The sequence below is a fragment of the Vombatus ursinus genome, unplaced genomic scaffold (assembly GCF_900497805.2).
Source record: "Vombatus ursinus unplaced genomic scaffold, bare-nosed wombat genome assembly UNPS02014826.1, whole genome shotgun sequence".
In the NCBI taxonomy this organism is placed as follows: domain Eukaryota; kingdom Metazoa; phylum Chordata; class Mammalia; order Diprotodontia; family Vombatidae; genus Vombatus; species Vombatus ursinus.
In genome coordinates, this window is record NW_020954604.1 from 9,479,721 (window position 1) to 9,499,385 (window position 19,665).

General features: G+C 46.9%; 1 protein-coding gene across 1 annotated transcript; it reads left to right on the top strand.

Moving 5' to 3' along the window:
* Positions 1 to 252: 252 nt before the first annotated feature.
* On the top strand, positions 253 to 19,634 carry AARS2 (alanyl-tRNA synthetase 2, mitochondrial). Its single transcript, XM_027838383.1, has 22 exons — positions 253 to 510; positions 4,409 to 4,600; positions 5,195 to 5,340; positions 5,887 to 6,054; positions 8,186 to 8,330; positions 9,449 to 9,594; positions 9,764 to 9,872; positions 10,716 to 10,754; positions 10,901 to 11,012; positions 11,543 to 11,670; positions 12,144 to 12,294; positions 12,850 to 13,022; positions 13,517 to 13,630; positions 13,850 to 13,990; positions 15,479 to 15,616; positions 15,720 to 15,829; positions 16,003 to 16,111; positions 16,312 to 16,434; positions 16,696 to 16,806; positions 17,351 to 17,434; positions 17,717 to 17,827; positions 18,428 to 19,634. Exons 1-22 carry the CDS (start codon positions 253 to 255, stop codon positions 18,590 to 18,592), a joined length of 2,973 nt encoding a protein of 990 aa, XP_027694184.1. The 3' UTR covers positions 18,593 to 19,634.
* Positions 19,635 to 19,665: the final 31 nt, after the last annotated feature.

Here is a 19,665-nt window from a genome sequence, read left to right on the forward strand (position 1 = left end):
CTCGATAACCTCTAAAGTCCTTTCCAACTCTACATCTATCTCATATATGAATGATAAATCCTGGCGGGAAAAGACATATCGAAGTTCTTGGGTTTTCTACCAACGCTTTCTACAAGGTTCCAAGCGCTAAGACGCTAAGGTCCTGCTCCCAGCAGGGGACGCCGCAGAAAAATGTCCCTGCTCCCTTGCCGTAATCTCCTTCTCGCTGTAAATTTAACCTCTGACCCCTAGAAGCTACTGCCAGAAAGAAAGATGGCGGCGGCGTTGGCTGCGACCGGGCGTCTGCGGCAGGTCCTCCGGGGAGCGCCGAGATGGAAAAGCCCGTGCTCCCGGATTCGGACTCGCCGCCGTCAGCTCTCCTCAATCCCTCCCCAGCCTTCAGCCTCGGCCGTGCGAACTGCCTTCCTTCATTTCTTCCGGGACCGTCACGGCCACCAGCTAGTGCCCTCTGCTTCCGTACGGCCTCGAAGCGACCCTGGCCTGCTCTTCGTCAATGCAGGAATGAACCAGGTGGGGGCGGGGCCTGAGCCGCTGAAGGAGGCGGGGCTTGGGAGAGCTAGGGGAAGCTGAGTGGATGGGAGCCGAGAGGGTGGGGCCTGCCTTGGGCGAGGAATGGGAAAATGAAGAAGAGCTGAGTAGGAGGCGGGGCCTGGGGATTTCGGGGTGGGGTGGGGTTTTGAGAAGTAGGTTTGTAGTCCACGTTCTAGTCTAGGACCTAGAAACTCGGAGTTTTGCCATCAGAAAATGTGTGGGCAGTTTCCTAGGGCTAAAATGACCCACCTGGGATAGGACACGGAGATGGGAAGACACCTGGGGAAGTCCAGCCTCCATCGTTCAGCTTCTTTCATTGAGTTGGGGTCAGGAAAACGGGAGGTCGGATCCAGCCAGCAGGCAAATCTCTTTCAATCTCTGGCTTTTTCTGTAAAATAGGGATAATAGCACCCAACTCACAGGCTTATGGTGAATTTCTAATGAATTAACCTGTAAAAGTACTTTTTATTAGACCTTAAAGTGCTACATAAATGATAGCTGCTACTGCTACTATTACTATTACTACTACTACAATAATATTAATAATATTACTCCAACTAGGTGGCACAATGGAAAGAGTTTCAGATTTGAAGTCAGGAAGACTCATCTTCTTGAGTTCAAATCTGGCCTCAGACACTTACTAGTCAGGCAAGTCACTTGATCCTGTTGGCCTCAGTTTCTTCATCTGTAAAATGAGCTGCAGAAGAAAATGGCAAACTCCTCTGGTATCTTTGCCAAAAGGGGTCACAAAGAGTCGGACACAACTGAAAAATGACTGAACAACAACTATTACTACTACTACTGTTACTATTATTGGAAGTAGCTGGTGGCAGAGTAGATTTGTTGTTAAAAAAAAAAAAAGTTAAACACCCTCAGCCCTACTAAGGGGCTCATCTTAGAACCAAACCTACACTGAATTTACACTTTGCTCTACAATCCTGTTCCTGGGTCTTCTAGTCACAGAATCAGTTATCCAATATTTATTAAGTATCTACTATGTGGCAGGCATTGTGATAGACCCTGGGGATATAAATATAAAGGAGAGAATTCCTTCCCTTCAAGCAGTTTATATTCTTTTTTTTTGCTTTTTGATGAGGCAGTTGGGGTTAAGTGACTTGCTCAAGGTCACACAGCTAGTAAGCGTTATGTGTCTGAGGCCGAATGTGGACTCAGGTCCCCCTGACTCCAGGGCCAGTGCTCTATCCACTGTGCCACCTAGCTGCACCTCAGTTTATATTCTGTATGGATTTATGTTTCCAGTCTTTTCTGAGCTTCAGTCCTGCATCTCCAGTTACCTATAGAAGATTTAAAACTGGATGTCCCAAAGACATCTAAAACTCAACATCTCTAAAACAGAACTCATTTTCTTTCCTCTTAAGCTCTCCCCTCTTCCAAACATCTATTAAAGATATCACCATCTTTCCACTTTCCAAGGTTTGTAATTTTGACATTATTCTTGACTTCTCACTCTTCTTCACCACTTATATCCAGTCAGTAGCCAAATCTCCACTTCTCTCCTTCTGACCACTTCCCTCTACTTATAGACCCTCATTATCTCTCACCTAGCTTTCTGCAACAGTTTCCTAATTGGTCTCCCTGACTCAAGCCTCTCCCCACTCCAGTCCATCCTATATCCTGCTGGCAAAGTGATTTTCCTTAAGTACAAGTCTGGCCACATCACTACCCTCCACTGTCAACTCTGGTGGTTCCCTTTCACCTCTAAGATAAAATATAAACTGTTCTCTTTAGCTTTTAAAACCCTTCACAACCTGACCCTCACCTGTCTTTCCTGCTTCACTGTATATTACTCCCTCTTCCACACTCTTTGAGCCAAAATGTGGTGCTCCATCTTTGCCCTGATCATCCCCTGGGCCTAAAATGTACCCCGTCCCCATCATCACCTCAAAGAAGCCCTCTCTTTCTTTGAGACATAACTCAAGCACCACCTTCTCCATTATGTAGAATGTATACATAATTTAAGTTTCTTGTGAGTAAAGATTATTTCCTTCTTCGAAAGGATTCTTTCATTCATTTGTATCCCTACTGCCTGGCATAGTGCCTAACAGACAGTAGGTACTCAACAAATGCATGTTGATTGATTAATTGATTCTATAGTTTATTAGAATGTTAGAACTGGGAAGAACCTTAGAGATCCCGTGGTTAATCATCCTCATTTTAGAGCCCACAAAAGAGACCACACCCAGCTCTCAGATTGCCCAGTGTCTTTTCTCTACCCAATAAGCATCTGAGTCTTAGTCATTCTGAGCCTACTTTCTACCTTTCCTATACTTGGCTAGTAATGTGAGAGTATGACATAATGGAATATGTGCTGGGGTCAGATCAGAGTCTAAGTTTGAGTACTGACTCAGCCGATTAGCAGACATATGTCCATCTTTGGGCAAGTCATCTAATCTGTCTGGGCCTTAATGGCCTGAGTGGAAACATTGGTATACTACTTGCACTATTTCCCCAGGTTGTTGTGAGGATCAGAAAAGATTATGTGTTGATTTAGACATAAAGTATGATAATCATAAGTAAATTAGGAGAGCAAGGAATAGTTTACCTGTCATATCTATGGAAAAGGGAGAGAGATAGAGATAGAAAACATTATGAAATAAAAAATGGGTAATTTTGATTACATAAAATTAAAAAGTTTTTGCACATACAAAGCCAATGCAACCAAGATTAGAAGGAAATCAGAAAGCTGGGAAACAATTTTTATAGCCAGTGTCTTTAATAAAGGCCTCATTTCTAAAATATATAGAGAACTGAGTCAAATTTATAAGAATACAAGTCATTCCACAATTGACAAATGGTCAAAGGATATGAACAGATAGTTTTCAGAGAAGAAATTAAAGCTATTTATAGTCATATGAAAAAATGTTCTAAATCACTATTGATTAGAGAAATGCAAATTAAAACAACTCTGAGTTACCACCTCACACCCATCAGATTGGCTAACATGACAAAAAAGGAAAATGATAAATGTTGGAGAAGATATGGGAAAATTGGAACACTAATGAGTTGTTGGTGGAGTTGTGAACAGATCCAACTGTTCTGGAGAGCAATTTGGAACCATGCCCAAAAGGCTACAAACTCTATATGCTTTGATTCAGCAATACCACTACTAGGTCTGTATCCCAAAGTGATCATGAAAAGGGAAAAGGACCGAAATGTACAAAAATATTTATAGCAGCTGTTTTTGTTGTGTCAAAGAATTGGAAATTGAGGGAATGCCCATTAATTGAGGAATGGCTGAACAAGTTGTGGTATATAAATGTAATGGAATACTATTGTTCAATAAGAAATGATGAGCAAGCAGATTTCAGAAAAACCTGGACTTACATGAATTGATGCTGAAGTGAAGTGAACAGAACCAGGAGAACATTGTATATAATAACAGCAACATTATACAATGACCAACTTTGATAAACTTAGCTCTTCTTAGCAATACAATGATCTAAGACAATTTCAAAAGATTCAAGATGAAAAATACCATCCACATCCAGAGAAAGAACTATGGAGTCTAAATGCAGATCAAAGCATACTATTTTCTCTGTGGTTTTTTTTTTTCTTTCTTGGGGTTTTTCCCTTTTATTCTGATTCTTCTTTCACAAAATGACTAATGTGGAAATATGTTTAATATGATTGTACGTGTATAGCTTATGTCAGATTGCTTGCCATCTTGGGGGGGGGGAGAGGAGGGAGGGAGAAAGAAATTTGGAACTCAAAATCTTATCAAAGTGAATGTTGAAAATTATCTGTACATATAATTGGGAAAAAATAAAATATTAATTGGGGGGAAAAAGATTATGTGTGTAATCATAAAATGTGAGTTATTAATTGTGGAATCCACTTCTGTCTACTCTGACCCCAGTTCAAACCAATCTTCTTGGGCACAGTGGACCCTCGAAGTGAGTTAGCACGGTTCCGGCGAGTAGCCAATAGCCAGAAGTGTGTCCGTACAGGCGGACGGCACAATGACCTAGAGGATGTGGGCCGAGACCTTTCCCACCATACTTTCTTTGAGATGCTTGGCAACTGGGCATTTGGAGGTGAATACTTTAAGGTGAGTCAGTCAAGGACATTGCAGTCAGGAAAGAATCAAGACTTAGCAGAGAAAGGTGTCATTAGCCAGTGGATCCCTATTCCTTCCTCTGTCCTTCCTGCTATTCTTGTATGACCCCTGAACCAGGCACAGGGGAAAACATTAGATGAGCTCGTGTTGTACATATTTGAATAAGTATCTTATCTCCCTTATTGGATTATGAGTTTCATGAAGGTTGGCACAGTACTCAGCACATAGGAGATATTTGACAAATACCTATTGAACAAAGGGTACAGACTCAAAGTGCTCTATGAGTTTAGAGAGGTAGGGTGCTCTCTGAGGGCTAAGATGTCCAAGAAAAATCTCATAGAGGAAGTGGGACTTTAGTTGGATTCTGAAGAAAGCCTAAGACTTACGGAAGCCAAAAGCAAGAGGGAGGACATCTCAGGAAGAGAGGATACCTTAAGGCAAAGTTTAGAAACAGGAATATATATGGTGAGTTCAGGAAGACAAGAAATACAATTCAAATGAATGTAGTAAAGAAAGAGCTGAGTTATATAGTGGGATTCCAGAAGATAATGGTATCTCTTCTTAATACCATCATTCCTTACCTAGGAAGAGGCCTGCAGCATGGCCTGGGAGCTGCTGACCCAAGTCTACGGGATTCCCCAGGACAGGCTGTGGGTTACCTACTTTGATGGTAACCCTCCTGAGGGACTGGCCCCAGACTACGAGAGCAGGGATATCTGGCTCGGCTTGGGGTAAGCATGGTTTTGAAGTGTTCTAAAAATATGAGGCTAAGCCTTTGGAAAGCTGCCAATTTGCATTCTGTATTTTTGGTTCTCTGAGGAAAAGAGGAGGAATGAAGATCTCTAGCGTTCAACCACAGCCCAAATTAAGATAAGCAAGATAGGCATTTTCATAGGGCACGGTAAACATTGGGAAGTTGTTAGGAATGAAGGACGTTTTAAATAAATAGCCACATTTATAACACCAGAAAAGTGTGTTCCCTGTGACACCTAGATGTTTATATTGTGGTGAATCAAATTACATGTGTTACAATGAAGCCTCCAAAGGATAATAACACTGGAGGTACAGTTTTCAAACTTGACCTAGGATCCACAAATACCTTGCCCCAGATCTTGTCTTAGACCATCCCAGAAGACCCAAAGTTGAAGCTGGCAGGCCACAGTTCAAGCTATTTATAGATTAAGAAAGCAAGATGGAGAAGGAGTCCTCTAGATTTTCCTGTAGATTACTTAACACTATCAACACTCACCTGTCTTTTTTTCCCCAACTTAACCTAGGGTACCTTCTATCCAAGTGCTTCCCTTTGGGCCACTGGAGAACTTCTGGGAGATGGGGGAGACAGGACCTTGTGGACCCTGTACTGAAATCCACTATGACCTGTCAGGAGGATTGGGCCCCCCCCAACTGGTAGAACTCTGGAATCTGGTCTTCATGCAGTACAACAGGTAATAAGGCAATGTAGTATGAAATAGGGCTGACCTGGGCATCAGGAAACCTGGGTTCTGGTCCCATTGATTAGCTCTATGAATGTGAGCAAGACCCTAGACTGGATTAGGGTTTCCCAAGCTTTGGGCATGAAATGGATTGATGGACACCATGATTGTTATTCTGGAAGCCCAGAGATATGAAAGGTCCCACCAACAGGAGGATGAAGGGGAGAATTAGATAAATTTTAGTGGAAGTTAGGCCCAGTTTCATACCAAAATGTTGCCATATGGAATAAGTAGCTTCTTTTTCCTTTTTAAAAAAAAGTTTGGGGGCAGCTAGGTGGCACAGTGGATAGAGCACCGGCCCTGAAGTCAGGAGGACCTGGGTTCAAATCCGGCCTCAGACCAAACACTTGACACTTACTAGCTGTGTGACCCTGAGCAAGTCACTTAACCCCAATTGCCTAAGACAAAACAAAACAAAAAAAAAAAGTTTGGTGTGTAATTCATTATAGACATATATAATAGATCGTTCCCACTTCAGGAGGGATCTCTTGTAACAAACTATAACGATTAAATAAAAGTAGTGATATAGCAACCTCACCTGAAAAGTGCATGCAGCATTTTATATCTGTACCACTCCTCCCTGTCTCTCTCTAATTTTTTTTAATAATTTTTTTCTGTTATTGACCCCCCCACCCCTACCCCTACCCTATGGGGGGGAGGGGAAAGGAAAACATTTCTTGAAACAAATATACATAATGAAACAAAACAAATTGCCTCACTGCCTGTATACCAAAATATATATGTCTCCTTCCACACCCTAAATCCTAAATCTCTGTAAAAAGAGCTGTCACATTATCAGTCTTCTGGAATCCTGAAAGGTCATTGTATTCATCATAGTTCTCAAGGCAAGTTCTTAGAATTGTTTGCTTTAACAGTGTTGTTGTAATTGTGTAAATTGTTTTCCTGCTTCTGCTTATTTCATTCTTCATCAGTTTGTAAGTCCTTGAAAATGTTCATTTTTATAATATTGATATTATGATATAAATTGTTCTTCTGAGTCTGGTTTAATATTAGGAAAACTATAAATTTAAAATTAACCATGTTACTGATAACATCAACAAAAATTACATGATTATATCAATAAATGCAGAAAAATTTTGGTTTTTTTTTTTTTTTACAAAATACAAGTTATTTCTATTAAAAACATTAGCAAATATAGGAATAAATGGACATTTCCTTAAAATGATAAATAGCGTATCTAAAACCAAAAGCTACTATTATTTTGTCACAGAGATAAACTAGAATCCTTTCTAATAAATTCAGGGCCAAACAGAGACATCTGTTGTCACCACTTCTGTTTGACATAGTATTAGAAATACTGACCATAGCAATAAGACAAGAAAAAGAAACTGGGGGAATAACCATAAGCAAAGGAGAAATAATGCCTTTTTGCACATTTCATGATATACTTAAAGAATGCTGAAGAGTCAACTAAAAGATTAATTGAAACAATAATTTCATCAAACTTGTAGAATATAAAATAAATCCACAGAAATTATGAGTATATCTATATAATACCAATAATATCTAGCAGAAAGAACAATTCTATTTAAAATTACTACAAAATGTATGAAATACATAAAAAATCTACCTTTCAAATATTTTCAACACATGTAACTTTATGCTCAGTATTCTCAAAAGAAGACTTCTGTCAGCGTTGATCTTTTCTCACTAAGTCCTTATTCATAGCTCATATTAAGCAGTTTTGAAAACATTACATGATATGATCTCTAAGATCCTGTCTGGCTGTAAAGCTGCCTGAGTCTATGGGTGAAGGGTATGTGGAAACAGAGGCCGACCCTGAGGGGCACCTGCCTAGGAAAGGAATTCTGAATTCTGACAGGAGAAGCAGAACTGGAACGAGGAGGGGACTGCCTCCATTGGTAGTTGGTCATGGTTGGTGGCCATGAGTCCTGGCACACAGCCCTGAAGGGAGGCTTGTTCAGGGGCCTTCCACTGTTGCCATCACTCTACCCCTTTCCCTAGTAATTCTACTTCATGCTTTGAACTCTGAGATGGAATCATCACTCTAAGGGAATCACTGATGCTCATAAGCCCTTGGTAACTAACCTGTTCTCATCAGGGAGGCGGACGGAAGCCTACAACCTCTGCCCCAGCGCCACGTGGACACTGGCATGGGCCTGGAAAGGCTGGTGACCGTATTGCAGAACAAACATTCTACCTATGACACGGATCTCTTCTCCCCGCTGCTTACAGCTATACACCAGGTACCTTTCCCCATCCCCCTCTAAGAGGTCCCTCTAACCTGTCCTCCTTGGACCCAAGACCAAACCCAGCCTTTCCCTACCAGACCCACTCTACCCACATCCCTCTTCTGGGCACTTCTCAGGATAAGTAGCAGTGACCATCCCAAAGTCACAAAGTACATCCGTGATAGAACTGGCACCAATTTAACATTTGTAATGCATGTCCTGCTCGGGGCTCTTATTTAGCCTTTCATGGGCATGTCTTATTCCCAAGAGTCAGATCCCAGTTCTGCTGCTTATCTCAGGAAAGCCTCATTTCCTCTCTGGGCCTCAGTTTCCTCACTTATAAATACTCAGGGTGCGGATATATTTGAGGTATTTGGACTCGATGACCTCCTCAGGGAGGTCTGTTCCAATCTCCATCTTACGTAAAGGGAAGAGCTCTGGTACTAGAAGTCAGAGGACCTGGGTTTGAATCTCAGCTTGGCTGCCTACTGCCTGCACAAGGCATTTACCTTCTCTGGGCCTCAGTTTCCATTTCTATAAAATGATCAGGTTGGACTAGTTGATCTCTCAGGTTCTTTCCAGTTCTAAAGCCTATGAGATTCTGTGACTACTGTCTAAACTGCAAGCTCCCTGAAGGTAGGAAATGTCTCATACTTAGAAGGTGGAGCGAGAAAGGACCTCAGAGGCCATTGAGGCCAACCCCCTCCCATTTTTCAAATGAGGAAACTGAGGCCCAAGGAAGTTACATGACTTACCCAAGGTCATACAGGTAATAAAAATCAGAGGTAGGATATGAACTCAAGTCCTCTGACTTCTTTATAGTGCAGTTGGCACTTGGTAAATATTTGTTAATTGACTTAGAAACTAATTTTATACCTCCTAGCCTAGACCATGCGATATGGTCAACTGTAGGTATGGCAATATGGATAAAGCTCATAAAAGCTTATGCCTCTTTCCATCCTTCCCCTTATTGTACCTACCTACCCACTCCCACCCCTCAACATACACATTCATTCATAAAGTCAGATTTTAAATGTGCCTAAGGTTTGAGGTTTGGTCTTGCCTGCGGAGACAAGGTCAAGAATATGACCTATGACAGGCTGATCCAATGTGTCTCTTCTCACTACCCTCAGGGCTGCAGGGCACCCCCATACCAGGGTCGTGTAGGGGTGGCGGATGAGGGACGCACAGATATGGCATATCGAGTGGTGGCAGACCACATCCGCACCCTGAGTATCTGTATGGCTGATGGCGTTTACCCCGGCATGTCTGGAGCCTCGTAAGTCTGAAAGGTCCACATGGGGCTACAGGGTCGCAGGAGGGGTAGAACAGAGACCTAGAGAGTTGTCACGGAGAAGGACTGATCTCCCTTGACACATCCAATATACAAGGCTTCTGGTGGGCAGAGGGGATGTTTCCGTTTCTGGATTTGTGTCCTCTGTTTTCAGACTGGTTCTCCGCCAGATCCTTCGCCGAGCGGTTCGTTTCTCCTCAGAAGTGCTGCAGGCACCTCCGGGCTTCCTGAGCAGCCTGGTACCCGTCGTGGTGGAGATGCTGGTGAGAGCAGGGCCCCTGAGGAGAGGATCTGGGGGATGCCTGAATTCTGGGCATTCGGGGCCCTCCACCCCTCAATCTCCTTCCTGTCATTAGGGTTGAGAACAGCGTAAACTGCTTACACTAGAACCAAGGATCCAGTATCCGAGGATTGAGAAACTCAGGGGAAATCCTCATCCTTGTCAGGAAAGCTGCCACCTCATAACTTATAGTAACAGTAACAATAACAATAACGATAGCTAGCATTTACAAAGCATTTTAGGGTTTGCAAAGCACTTTACAAATTTTTCCTCATTTTATTCTCACAACTACCCTGGGAGATATTGGCTATTGCTGTCCCCATTTTACACTTGAGGAAATTGATTAGAACCTATGTTTTATCTTTGGCCATGATCATAACACACCAGTCTCATCTGTTAGCCCCCAGAGAATCCCAGTGTCCTTGTGTCTCATTAATGCCTTATCCACTGTTTCCCTTACCTCAAGCCTGTCTCACGACCCAGGAAGGACTGGAAAATCAGTCTGAGGAAGAAAGGTGGGGTGACTGAGTGGCCACCCAGATCCTGTTCTTAGTAATGCCTATGACCCTCTTCTGAACTGTAAGATCTTCAGCACTGTGTCTTACACTGTGTTCGTAAGATTATAGAACTGGAACCTCAGAGGCCATCTGAGGCCTCCCACTTTACAGATGATGAAACAGAAGCCCAAGGTTTAAGTAATTTGCCCGAGGTCACACAAGTAATAAGAATCAGTTGACAGAAGAAGGTGGCATGGAATGTGCCTGAACCCAGAGGGAGCTCAGTATGCCCTCCCTTCCTGCCTATGCCTTTCTTCATCCCCCTCCAGGGAGACGCCTACCCAGAGCTGCAGAAGAACACAGCCCAGGTATGAAATTCTGGTGGTGTGGAAGGGCATGGGTTCTATGGAAGGAGGAGCTTGATCTAAAGAGCTATAGAGCAAGAAGGTCCCCACCTCCTCATGTAAACTGACCCATCTTGCTTCCTTCTCATTCCTCTCCCCACCTCTCCAAGATTATCAACTTGGTAACGGAGGAAGAAAATGCCTTCCTATCTTCCCTAGAACGAGGTCTCCGGGTCATTGAACGAACTGTGCAGCAGCTGGGCCCCTCTGACCTATTCCCAGGTAAATGAGATATGTTGAGGAATAGTGGCAGGTTGGGGTAGGGAACAGTTTCAGAAAGCATGGTCCTATCACCATCCCTACACTCTACCTCATTTTCTTCTCCCCCTTCACTACTTACCCAGCACTCCAAACCCTTCTGCAGGAAGACCTCTGCTCTACCTCCACTAGCCAATATCATTCTTCCTGGACCATGAGCCTGCCTTCCACCACCACCACCCCCCTGACTCCCAGTGTGGTGCTAATCTACTTCTGGCTCTATGTTTTTAAACTAGAATTTCCCCTCAGCATCTGGGGTGGCAGAGCCCTTAGAGTACCCTAAATAGGGCTTCTATTTAGCAGTGACCTTACGTACCAGGAGTCTTCCATCCTAGGCTCTTTGCATTCAAATGAAGTTGAGGGACCACCATGCCAGGGTCTGGGAGCCAAACAGAGTCTGTGGGATTAAAAGAAACCTTCTTTCCTTTTCATTATCCATTCCCTTCTCTTTCTCCTCTCCTATCTTTGATGATCTTTGTTCTTTTTTCTTTAAGCTGAAATAGCCTGGTCCTTGTCTGGGAGCCTGGGGTTGCCACTGGATCTGGTGGGGCTGATGCTGGAGGAGAAAAGTGTCCAGCTGGACTCAGCTGGTCTGCAACAGCTGGCCCAGGAGGAGGCCCGGGTAACTGGACAGGCAGGGTCCGAGTCACTTCAGATGCTGTCTTGGTCCCCTGGGGGAGGAGGGTCCTTCCATCTATCCTAAGCACCCCTTATGTGAAGGGCTGTGAACAGTGAAAGGACAAAGAAGGGAGACCTGGTCCCCATCTTCAAGGAGCTCCGCTTTGGGAGAGACAGACCTTGTCTATGCACATTCTAGTCATGAACCATAGACACAGAGAAATAAGAGTGAACGAAGGGTGCAGGGTCCATTAGTGCAGAAGAGACATGGAGCAAAGGGGGTGAATGACAGGTTCATTTCTCCCTAAAGCTCTCCTGTTGAGTAGAGGTGGGGGTGAAGTGGCTAGAGTCCTAAGCACACTGAGATAGTTTCAGCTTTGAGACCTGTTGTATCCTGGGTCAAGGAGTCCCTCAACCGTCCTATCACTAGAGGAGCACGCTCTGTCCCTTACTGTCCTCTCCACCCTACCTTACCAGCGTCGGAGCCAAGCCCAACAGGCCAAGCCAGCAGAGAAATTGGAATTGCACCTGGATGTCCACGCCCTGGGCCACCTGCAGAAGCAAGGGGTTCCCCCAACAGATGACTCCTCCAAGTATAATTACTCATTGCTTCCTAATGGGTGTTATGGTGAGAATCCATGTGGGAAGAGGGGTGAGGGAGCTGAAGCTCGGGGACACAGTTTCTTCCTTCACCTACTACCCACTCACAATTGACTTGAGTGATGGAGCTGTCCTGACAAAAGGCACCACCACCGTCCTACTCAGTGTCCAAAGTGGGCCACCAGATGTCGCTGTGGACTGATTGCCCATCTCTGCCTGCCCAGCAGAATGGAAGGAATGGTGATCTCTTAGGGCCTAAAATGGAAAGGAACCTTAGAGATCATCTAGTCCAGGGGTTCTTGCCTTTTTGTATCGTGGGCCCCTCTAACAGTCTAGTGAAACCCATGGCCCCCTTCTCAAAATAATGTTTTTAAAGGCATAAAAACTAAAATACATAGTATTATAAAAGAAACCAATTTTACTAAAATACAGTTATCAAAATATTTTTAAAGAGTTCACAGACCCAGGTTCTGAAGTTCTGATCTACTCCAGTCCCATCATGAATCAATAGATTCCCCACAAGCCAGGATAGAGGCTCCCCTCCCTTCCAGCGCTAACCCCATTCTCCCCTTCTGCCCTGCAGAATTTGGAGCCTGTGAAGCTGAGATAATACGGTTGTATAGCCTGGATGGGGTGGCTATAGGTTCAGTTGGGGGGGGTCAACGTTGTGGCGTCCTCCTGGACAAGACCAGCTTCTATGCTGAGCAAGGAGGCCAGGCTTCTGACCGAGGCTACCTGATACGCAAAGGGCAACAAGTGAGTGAGACTCTAGTACCCCACTGATTTCCCCCTTACACTGCCTGCACACACAGCACATATGTTTTGTCATACTCACCTCTCCCCTCTGAACTCCTATAACTTGGCTTTCCACCTCCCTTAAGATACTTACCATATCCTGCTTGGTTCTATGATTATGTCCATTTTCTCCTTCCTACCAAGGTAGGCTCTTTGAGAGCAGAAACTGTCTTTTCATCTTTGTGATCCCCCACAGTGCCTTGACCTCACTAAATATTTATTGAATGGATAGAGATCTTCTCTACCACCCAGCACCCGCTGATTATTCTTCTGCATCCACCCTCATGACTAGATCCCTGTCTCTTTCATCTCCCCTGAATCCCAGGGTGGGTCAGCCTGATAGTTTGGTGGGAGCTGCTCCGCAGGTAATAGACCTGTAAGGGGAGGAGATGGGGGCATGGAGAAAATATTGAAAACAAAGGAGCAATACTCTTGTCCTTCTGCCTTTCCTTAAGGATGTGCTGTTCCCAGTAATTGGGGCCCAGACTTATGGGGGATTCATTCTGCATGAGGTGATAGCTCCTGAAACCTTGAAGGTGGGGGACCAGGTTCAGCTGTATGTGGATGAGGTAAGGTCCTCCTACTACCCCAGCCCTACGACTCCACCCCACTTTTCAGGGCTTCTCGAAATGGACTAGGAATAGGAGGGAAGGAGGGAGGATGTCCTAGACCCCTCAGACAAGCCACACGCCACCTGCATCCCTGCTTGCCCCCTTCCCTTCACGTTGCCTTTCCACAGAACTGATAACCCAACGTTCCAGGTAAGTGTGAGAATTCTTGTATTGTAGGAATGGCGTCTGGGCTGCATGAAGAAACACACAGCCGCCCATTTGCTGAGCTGGGCACTGCGGCAGGAGCTGGGTCCAGACACGGAGCAGTGTGGCTCTCACCTCAGCCCCGAGAGACTTCGCTTTGATGTGGCCACCCTAGTAAGCAGGAAAAGAGTTGGGGGGAGGGGCGTATGCAGATCTGGGTGGGCGGGGGCAATACGAAGGGCACAGACATTAAGTACGAGGTGGGCAGACCAGAGAGGGGCAGGAGTAGATTGGGACTCGTCTGAAAGAGTACAACCCCAGGGGGTGAGAGGACTGCCTTATGAGGATCAGTTAAAAGAACTGGGGGTGTTTTGCTTGGAGGAGAGAAAACTTAGGGAGGGGCATGATAACTACCTTCCAAAGGACTGGCAGAGGGAAGAGAGACCAGACTTATTCTCCTTGGCCCCAGAAGACAGAGGGAGGAGTAGTTGGTAGAGAGTTCAGAGAAGCAGACTTGGGCTCCATACAAGAACAAACTTCCTGACCATAATAGCTGTTCAAGAGAAAACTCGCCGGGGCAGCTGGGTGGCTCGGTGGATAGAGCACAAGCTCTGAAGTCAGGAGCACCTAAATTCAAATCTGGCCTCAGACACTTAGTATCTGTGTGACCCTGGGCAAGTCACTTATTTCCAATTGTCTCAAAAAAAGAAAAGAAAACATGCTGCCTCCAGAGGTTGTGGGCTCCCTAGGACTGGAGGTCTCCAAGCAGAGGCTGGAAAGCCACTTGTTGAGATGTTCTAGAGGGCATTCCTTGTCAGGGCTGGGTTGGACTAGACGACTTCTGGGGTCTTTTCCTGCTCTAATTACGTGACATGGGAAGAGTAGGGAGGGTTGGTGACATTGCCTGATGATGGGGGCAGTGTGGCATGTGATAGGAAGAACAGATCTGGTGCCTAGAAAGACCTGAGTTCTGTCCCCACCTCTCGCAGATGCTGATTGTATGAGCTTGGACAAATCATTTACCCCTTTAGACCTTTGTTTCCCCACCCCCAAAATGAGACTGATAGACTACATGGTTTCGAAGATCCCTTCTAGCTCCGACGTTCTTTATCCCATGAGCTCTTCATAGGAGATGCACCAGACCTAATTGGACGAGGGTGGAAGAGGAGCTGTCTTTTCCATCTACGTAATTTACTCGTTTCTGCCATTTCCGAGATCACTCCCCTTTACACGTCTCTCTGCCCACCTGTGTTATTCTCTGATTTCTGTGTCTGGCTCCAAACCCACCCCTTCGGGCATCCTTCTCTGGGTAACTCCCAGATAGCTCAGCCTTCCCCCTTAGCACTCCTGTTCAGTTTATACCAAGTGTGTCATGTTGCAGTTGGTGGCACATAGTGTTATAGCTGTTATCTAGGAGGATGATTATGAGCAGAACGCCATCACTTTGTAGACTGTAAGCTTCGTGAGGGCAGAAACCTGGTTCTTTCTTTCTTTAGATCCCCTTATAACAAAGAGTTCAGCTTTTGATTAGCAGATCTCTTCCATGATTCACTGGTTTTGAGAATCATCAGGCCCACCAGTCATGGAGCCACCTACCATAAATGCTCATTTATGAAGAAGGAAGTCCAGGGGAATCACCCTCTCCTTCCCTTACTTCTCAAGGCCCCATTGACATCCAAGCAGCTTCAGGCAGTGGAGGAAGCTGTCCGAGAGGCCGTGGGGAGGGACGAGCCTGTGTATACGGCTGAGGTGGCTCTGGAGCTGACCCCCCGAGTTCCAGGCTTACGCTCACTTGATGAGGTAAGAGGGAGAGGAAGAAAGGTAGGGACTGATAGAAGGCTCAGGAGTGCTGCCTCTTTTGGGGGGAGGGTCTTTAATGTACCTACTCTTCCCCCTGCCACAGATATACCCTGACCCTGTTCGGGTGGTGTCTGTGGGCGTACCTGTAGCCAGTGCCCTGGCTCCCGCCTCCCAGGCTGCACTGCACACCTCCGTAGAACTGTGCTGTGGCACGTAAGTCACCCCCTCTCTGTCCCAGTGCCCCTTCTGCCTTAGGTTCCACTCAGTCTTGGTGTTCCCATTAACCCTTCCACCACTGCTTCCCCATGTTCCAATGTGGGCTGTAGGCTCTGGATTCATCTCTACAATGCCTGTCCCTCTACCATCCCCCTTTCCTTTGCCTCTAGGCACCTGCTGCGCACGGGGGCCATTGGGGACCTGACTATTGTGGGAGAACGACCTCTGTCCAAGGGCATCATCCGCTTGGTGGCTGTCACTGGGGAGCAGGCCCAGCAGGTCAGTGATCACATGGAAGAAAGAGTGGGGGAGGGAAAAGGCAGGTTGGACCGAGGGGAAAGTGAAGAGAGAGAAGGGATCCTTAACTGGGGGAGGCATAAACATGCCTGGGATCTTTGGTCCAGGGGAAGCCATAGCAAGGTGGGAGGTAACCTTGGAATAGTTGTGGCTAAGAAATAGTCCCTTTCTCCATTTGCCAGGCCCGTGACATTGGCCAGCATCTGACTCAAGAGGTTGAAGCAGCTGCAGCTCGAATGAGCCAGGGGAACCAGGATGTCGGGGAGGCTCAGCGATTGTCAAAGGATGTGGGACGGCTCAGTGATGTGAGGACCACATCCTTTCTCTTCTCTTCCCACTACATCATACCCTTTTTCTTGTACCACCCCAAACCCTTCACAGGTCTCTGTGTCTCATACCAAGAAGGTTAACAGGTTGGCCAGGAGAGGGGCCAGGCTGGGCATTCTCTGTCGGGAACTTCTGAGTGGGAAGGGGATGAATGGGAGCTTTGGACCCAAGCCCTGCCTCTGCCCTGGAGCGCTGTGAGACTGGGAACACAGGTGTGATGTTGCCTTCTCTGACCGCAGACAGTGGACACAGCTGTTATGCCCCAGTGGCAACGTCGAGAGCTGCAGGCAGTCCTGAAGAGACTGCAGCGTCGTGCCAACACTGCCATCCGAAAACTGGAGATGGGGCTGGTAAGGGAGCTAGTCTGTGCTGGGCACGTGGAGGGACAACCCTGTCCTCTGGCTTGGAACATGCAGCGTGACAGTCGTCTCGATGGCATACCCAACAGAATTGGCCCAGAGAAGTCCAGAGCAGCTATACAGGGTGGGAGGTGGGGAAATTAGAAGTTGGTCATAAGGAAGAAGAAGTCATCAGGGAAGACTTCCTGAAGAAGAAGGTCTACAAGGATGTGAGTAGGGGCAGGAGGAGGAAAGAGGCCAGGGCTCAGTGTTCTCAAAAGGCAGCTTGCCTCAGACAGAGGGAGACTTGAGTGGAACTTCCGGTTTTGGCAGAAGAGTGAGGGCTAGGCCTCTCAGAGTCCTTGCTACACTTCTCAGAACCTGGAGGAGGTACGGGGAGGGCATAGGAGAAAGCACTAATGCTAAGGCCGGGCTGAGACAGCCGCAGTGGGAACTGTTCCCTCACAGCCCAGGGAAGAAGGGGAAAGATGGGAGTTTCACTCAGACACATGCTGTCTTCTCTCTTTGTTCCCCCACTCCCTTCCCTGCTCTCCAGGCCACAGCAAAAACCCAGGAACTGCTAGAAAGACACCCTGTGGGGCCTTTCATTGTGGACACGGTCCCGGCTGAGTCCCTTTCGGTGCGTCACAGGGAGGAATCGGAGGACAGGGGCCTCCTAAGGAGGGAAGGAAACTGAGGAAGTGGATGGGCTTCAGGAAAAGGGAGAGAGGAAGCTGGGGCAGGGAGAGGAGGATCATGGAAAAGAAGGGCTGCAGTGAGAATCTCACTGAGGGACTGCTTTGTGCTTTAGAGGGAAAGGAGCCAGTGGTCAAGAGGATACTAGTGGGAAAAGACATGCGATTATTGCAGGAAGGGGCCACTGAGTCACAGTGGCTCTGGATGACTCTCCCTTCCTCCCCAGCTGCTAGTGAAGGTGGTGAAACAGCTGTGTGAGCGAGTCCCTGGCACCTCCGTGTTATTGCTCAGTCCCCAGACCCCAGGGAAGGTCCTGTGTGCCTGTCAGGTGGCTCAGGTGAGTGGACGGGGGAAAGGTGTGCCGCCATCCTTCCTCCCACCTCGCCTCCCTTGGTTAAATGGTGAAAATGAAAGTCTGTTCTGGGTCATCTAGTGCATGCTAACATCTCTGCGTTCAGTCTCTTCTCCAACAGTGGTTGGGATGGGTAGGACCTACAGGAAAGGGATTCACAGATATCCCAGGGTAGGGAATTTCTCCTGTTATTAAAAACAGTGCCCACCCAAGGGAGAGAGAGTATTCTTCAGTCACCTGTCCCATTGTGGAACAAGTATTCCCATGTATTCTACTTTATTTATGATTTGAAGCTCTATGGCTACATAACTTAGCAGGGGCAGAGCCTCTGGTCCCTGAAGCTCTGAGCTATGCAAACCAGCATAAATCACCCACGCCTGGGACTAAGTACAGCTTCCCTCGTCTTCCCTCCCTGTCTCATCCCCAAGAGCTGCCTCCCTGGCTTCTAACATGATTTCCCTACCAAGACCAATTATGGATAAGAGCTACCACGACTGGGGATCAGGTGTCCTGAGATTCCCAGGGTGCTGTGTGCTGATGGTGAGGGGCAGCAGGAAGGTCAATTCCTGTCTGTTCTTTCCCTAGGATGCAGTCCCCACCTTCACTGCTGAAACCTGGGCATCGGTTGTGTGTGGCCATATGGGAGGCAAGGCCTGGGGCTCCCGAGTCGTGGCCCAGGGAGCGGGGAACGCTGGTGATGTGGAGGCCGTGCTGAGCATTGCCCGATCCTTTGCCCTCAACCAACTCTAACCCAGGACTTTTGGAGTGAAGAGGAGCAGGGCAGCTCAGTAGGGCGGAAGCCAGAGGCCCCAGTGCCTAATGACTAAGAAACCAGGGATGGAGACAGAATCAGGAGCACAAGAAAAGCCACGGCACAACTCTGTTGGTTCTTCCTCTTTGCCAACTTCCCCATTGTGGGGCAGGGCAGGAGAACTTGAACCGTGACCCTAGGAGGACCCCCACCTCCCACCCCCCTCAACCAAGTGAAGATGAATCTGTCCAGCCTGCTCCTCAGCCCTGGTTCACAGGCACCCAGTGCTGGGCTTTCCTAGGGGACAGACCAACTTTCAAAAGTTACTGGGAAGGAGAATGCTCTTTCCTTTCCCCTCCCATCTCAGACTGCCCAGGGTGCTCAGTAGTAGTACTTGTGTCCATCACCTCTGCTTGTCCCTCAGGCCTGGCTGGGGGAGGCATGGGACTTGGAACTGAGCCTGGGATCTGAAACCTCTGTCACCACTGACTCAGTGTCTGTGCAGACAGCATCAAACCTGAGCAAGCAACAGGCATGAGCCCAACCCCCTTGGTCTCCAGAACTAAAAATGTAAGGGTCTTGAGTCCCTGGCACTCTGAAAGAGCTCAGACCAGATGGAAGATTAAACACCACTTGTGCCCCAGGGCAAGCAGCTGAGTCCCTCCGAGGTCACAAGAGGACACCCTGGTGAAATGATAGCCTCTCTTCCTCCCTCAGTCTAGGCGTCTTTTGCTTCTGTCTCCTGGCAGCCTTTTCCAGACTCTACCATCAAATGCTTGGGAAACTGGGCATCCTCTGGAGCCTTAATGAGGGACAAGGGAGCCAGCTAGGATGGCTCCCCCCTTCGAGGCCAGGGTCCCCACAACTGGATCTGGATTGATGGCTGAGCATCAAAATTTAAAAGGGCCACCTGCCTACCAGTATCCAAAGATGTAATTTAAAGGTCTCTTCTCCTCAAGTGGAGCTCTGCCCCTCCATGGTGCATTCTCCTTGACAGCTGATTTCTCATTTTAATTAAGATGTTACTGATTTATTGATTAATCACTGCTGTGAGCCCAATCTTCTCCAAAGT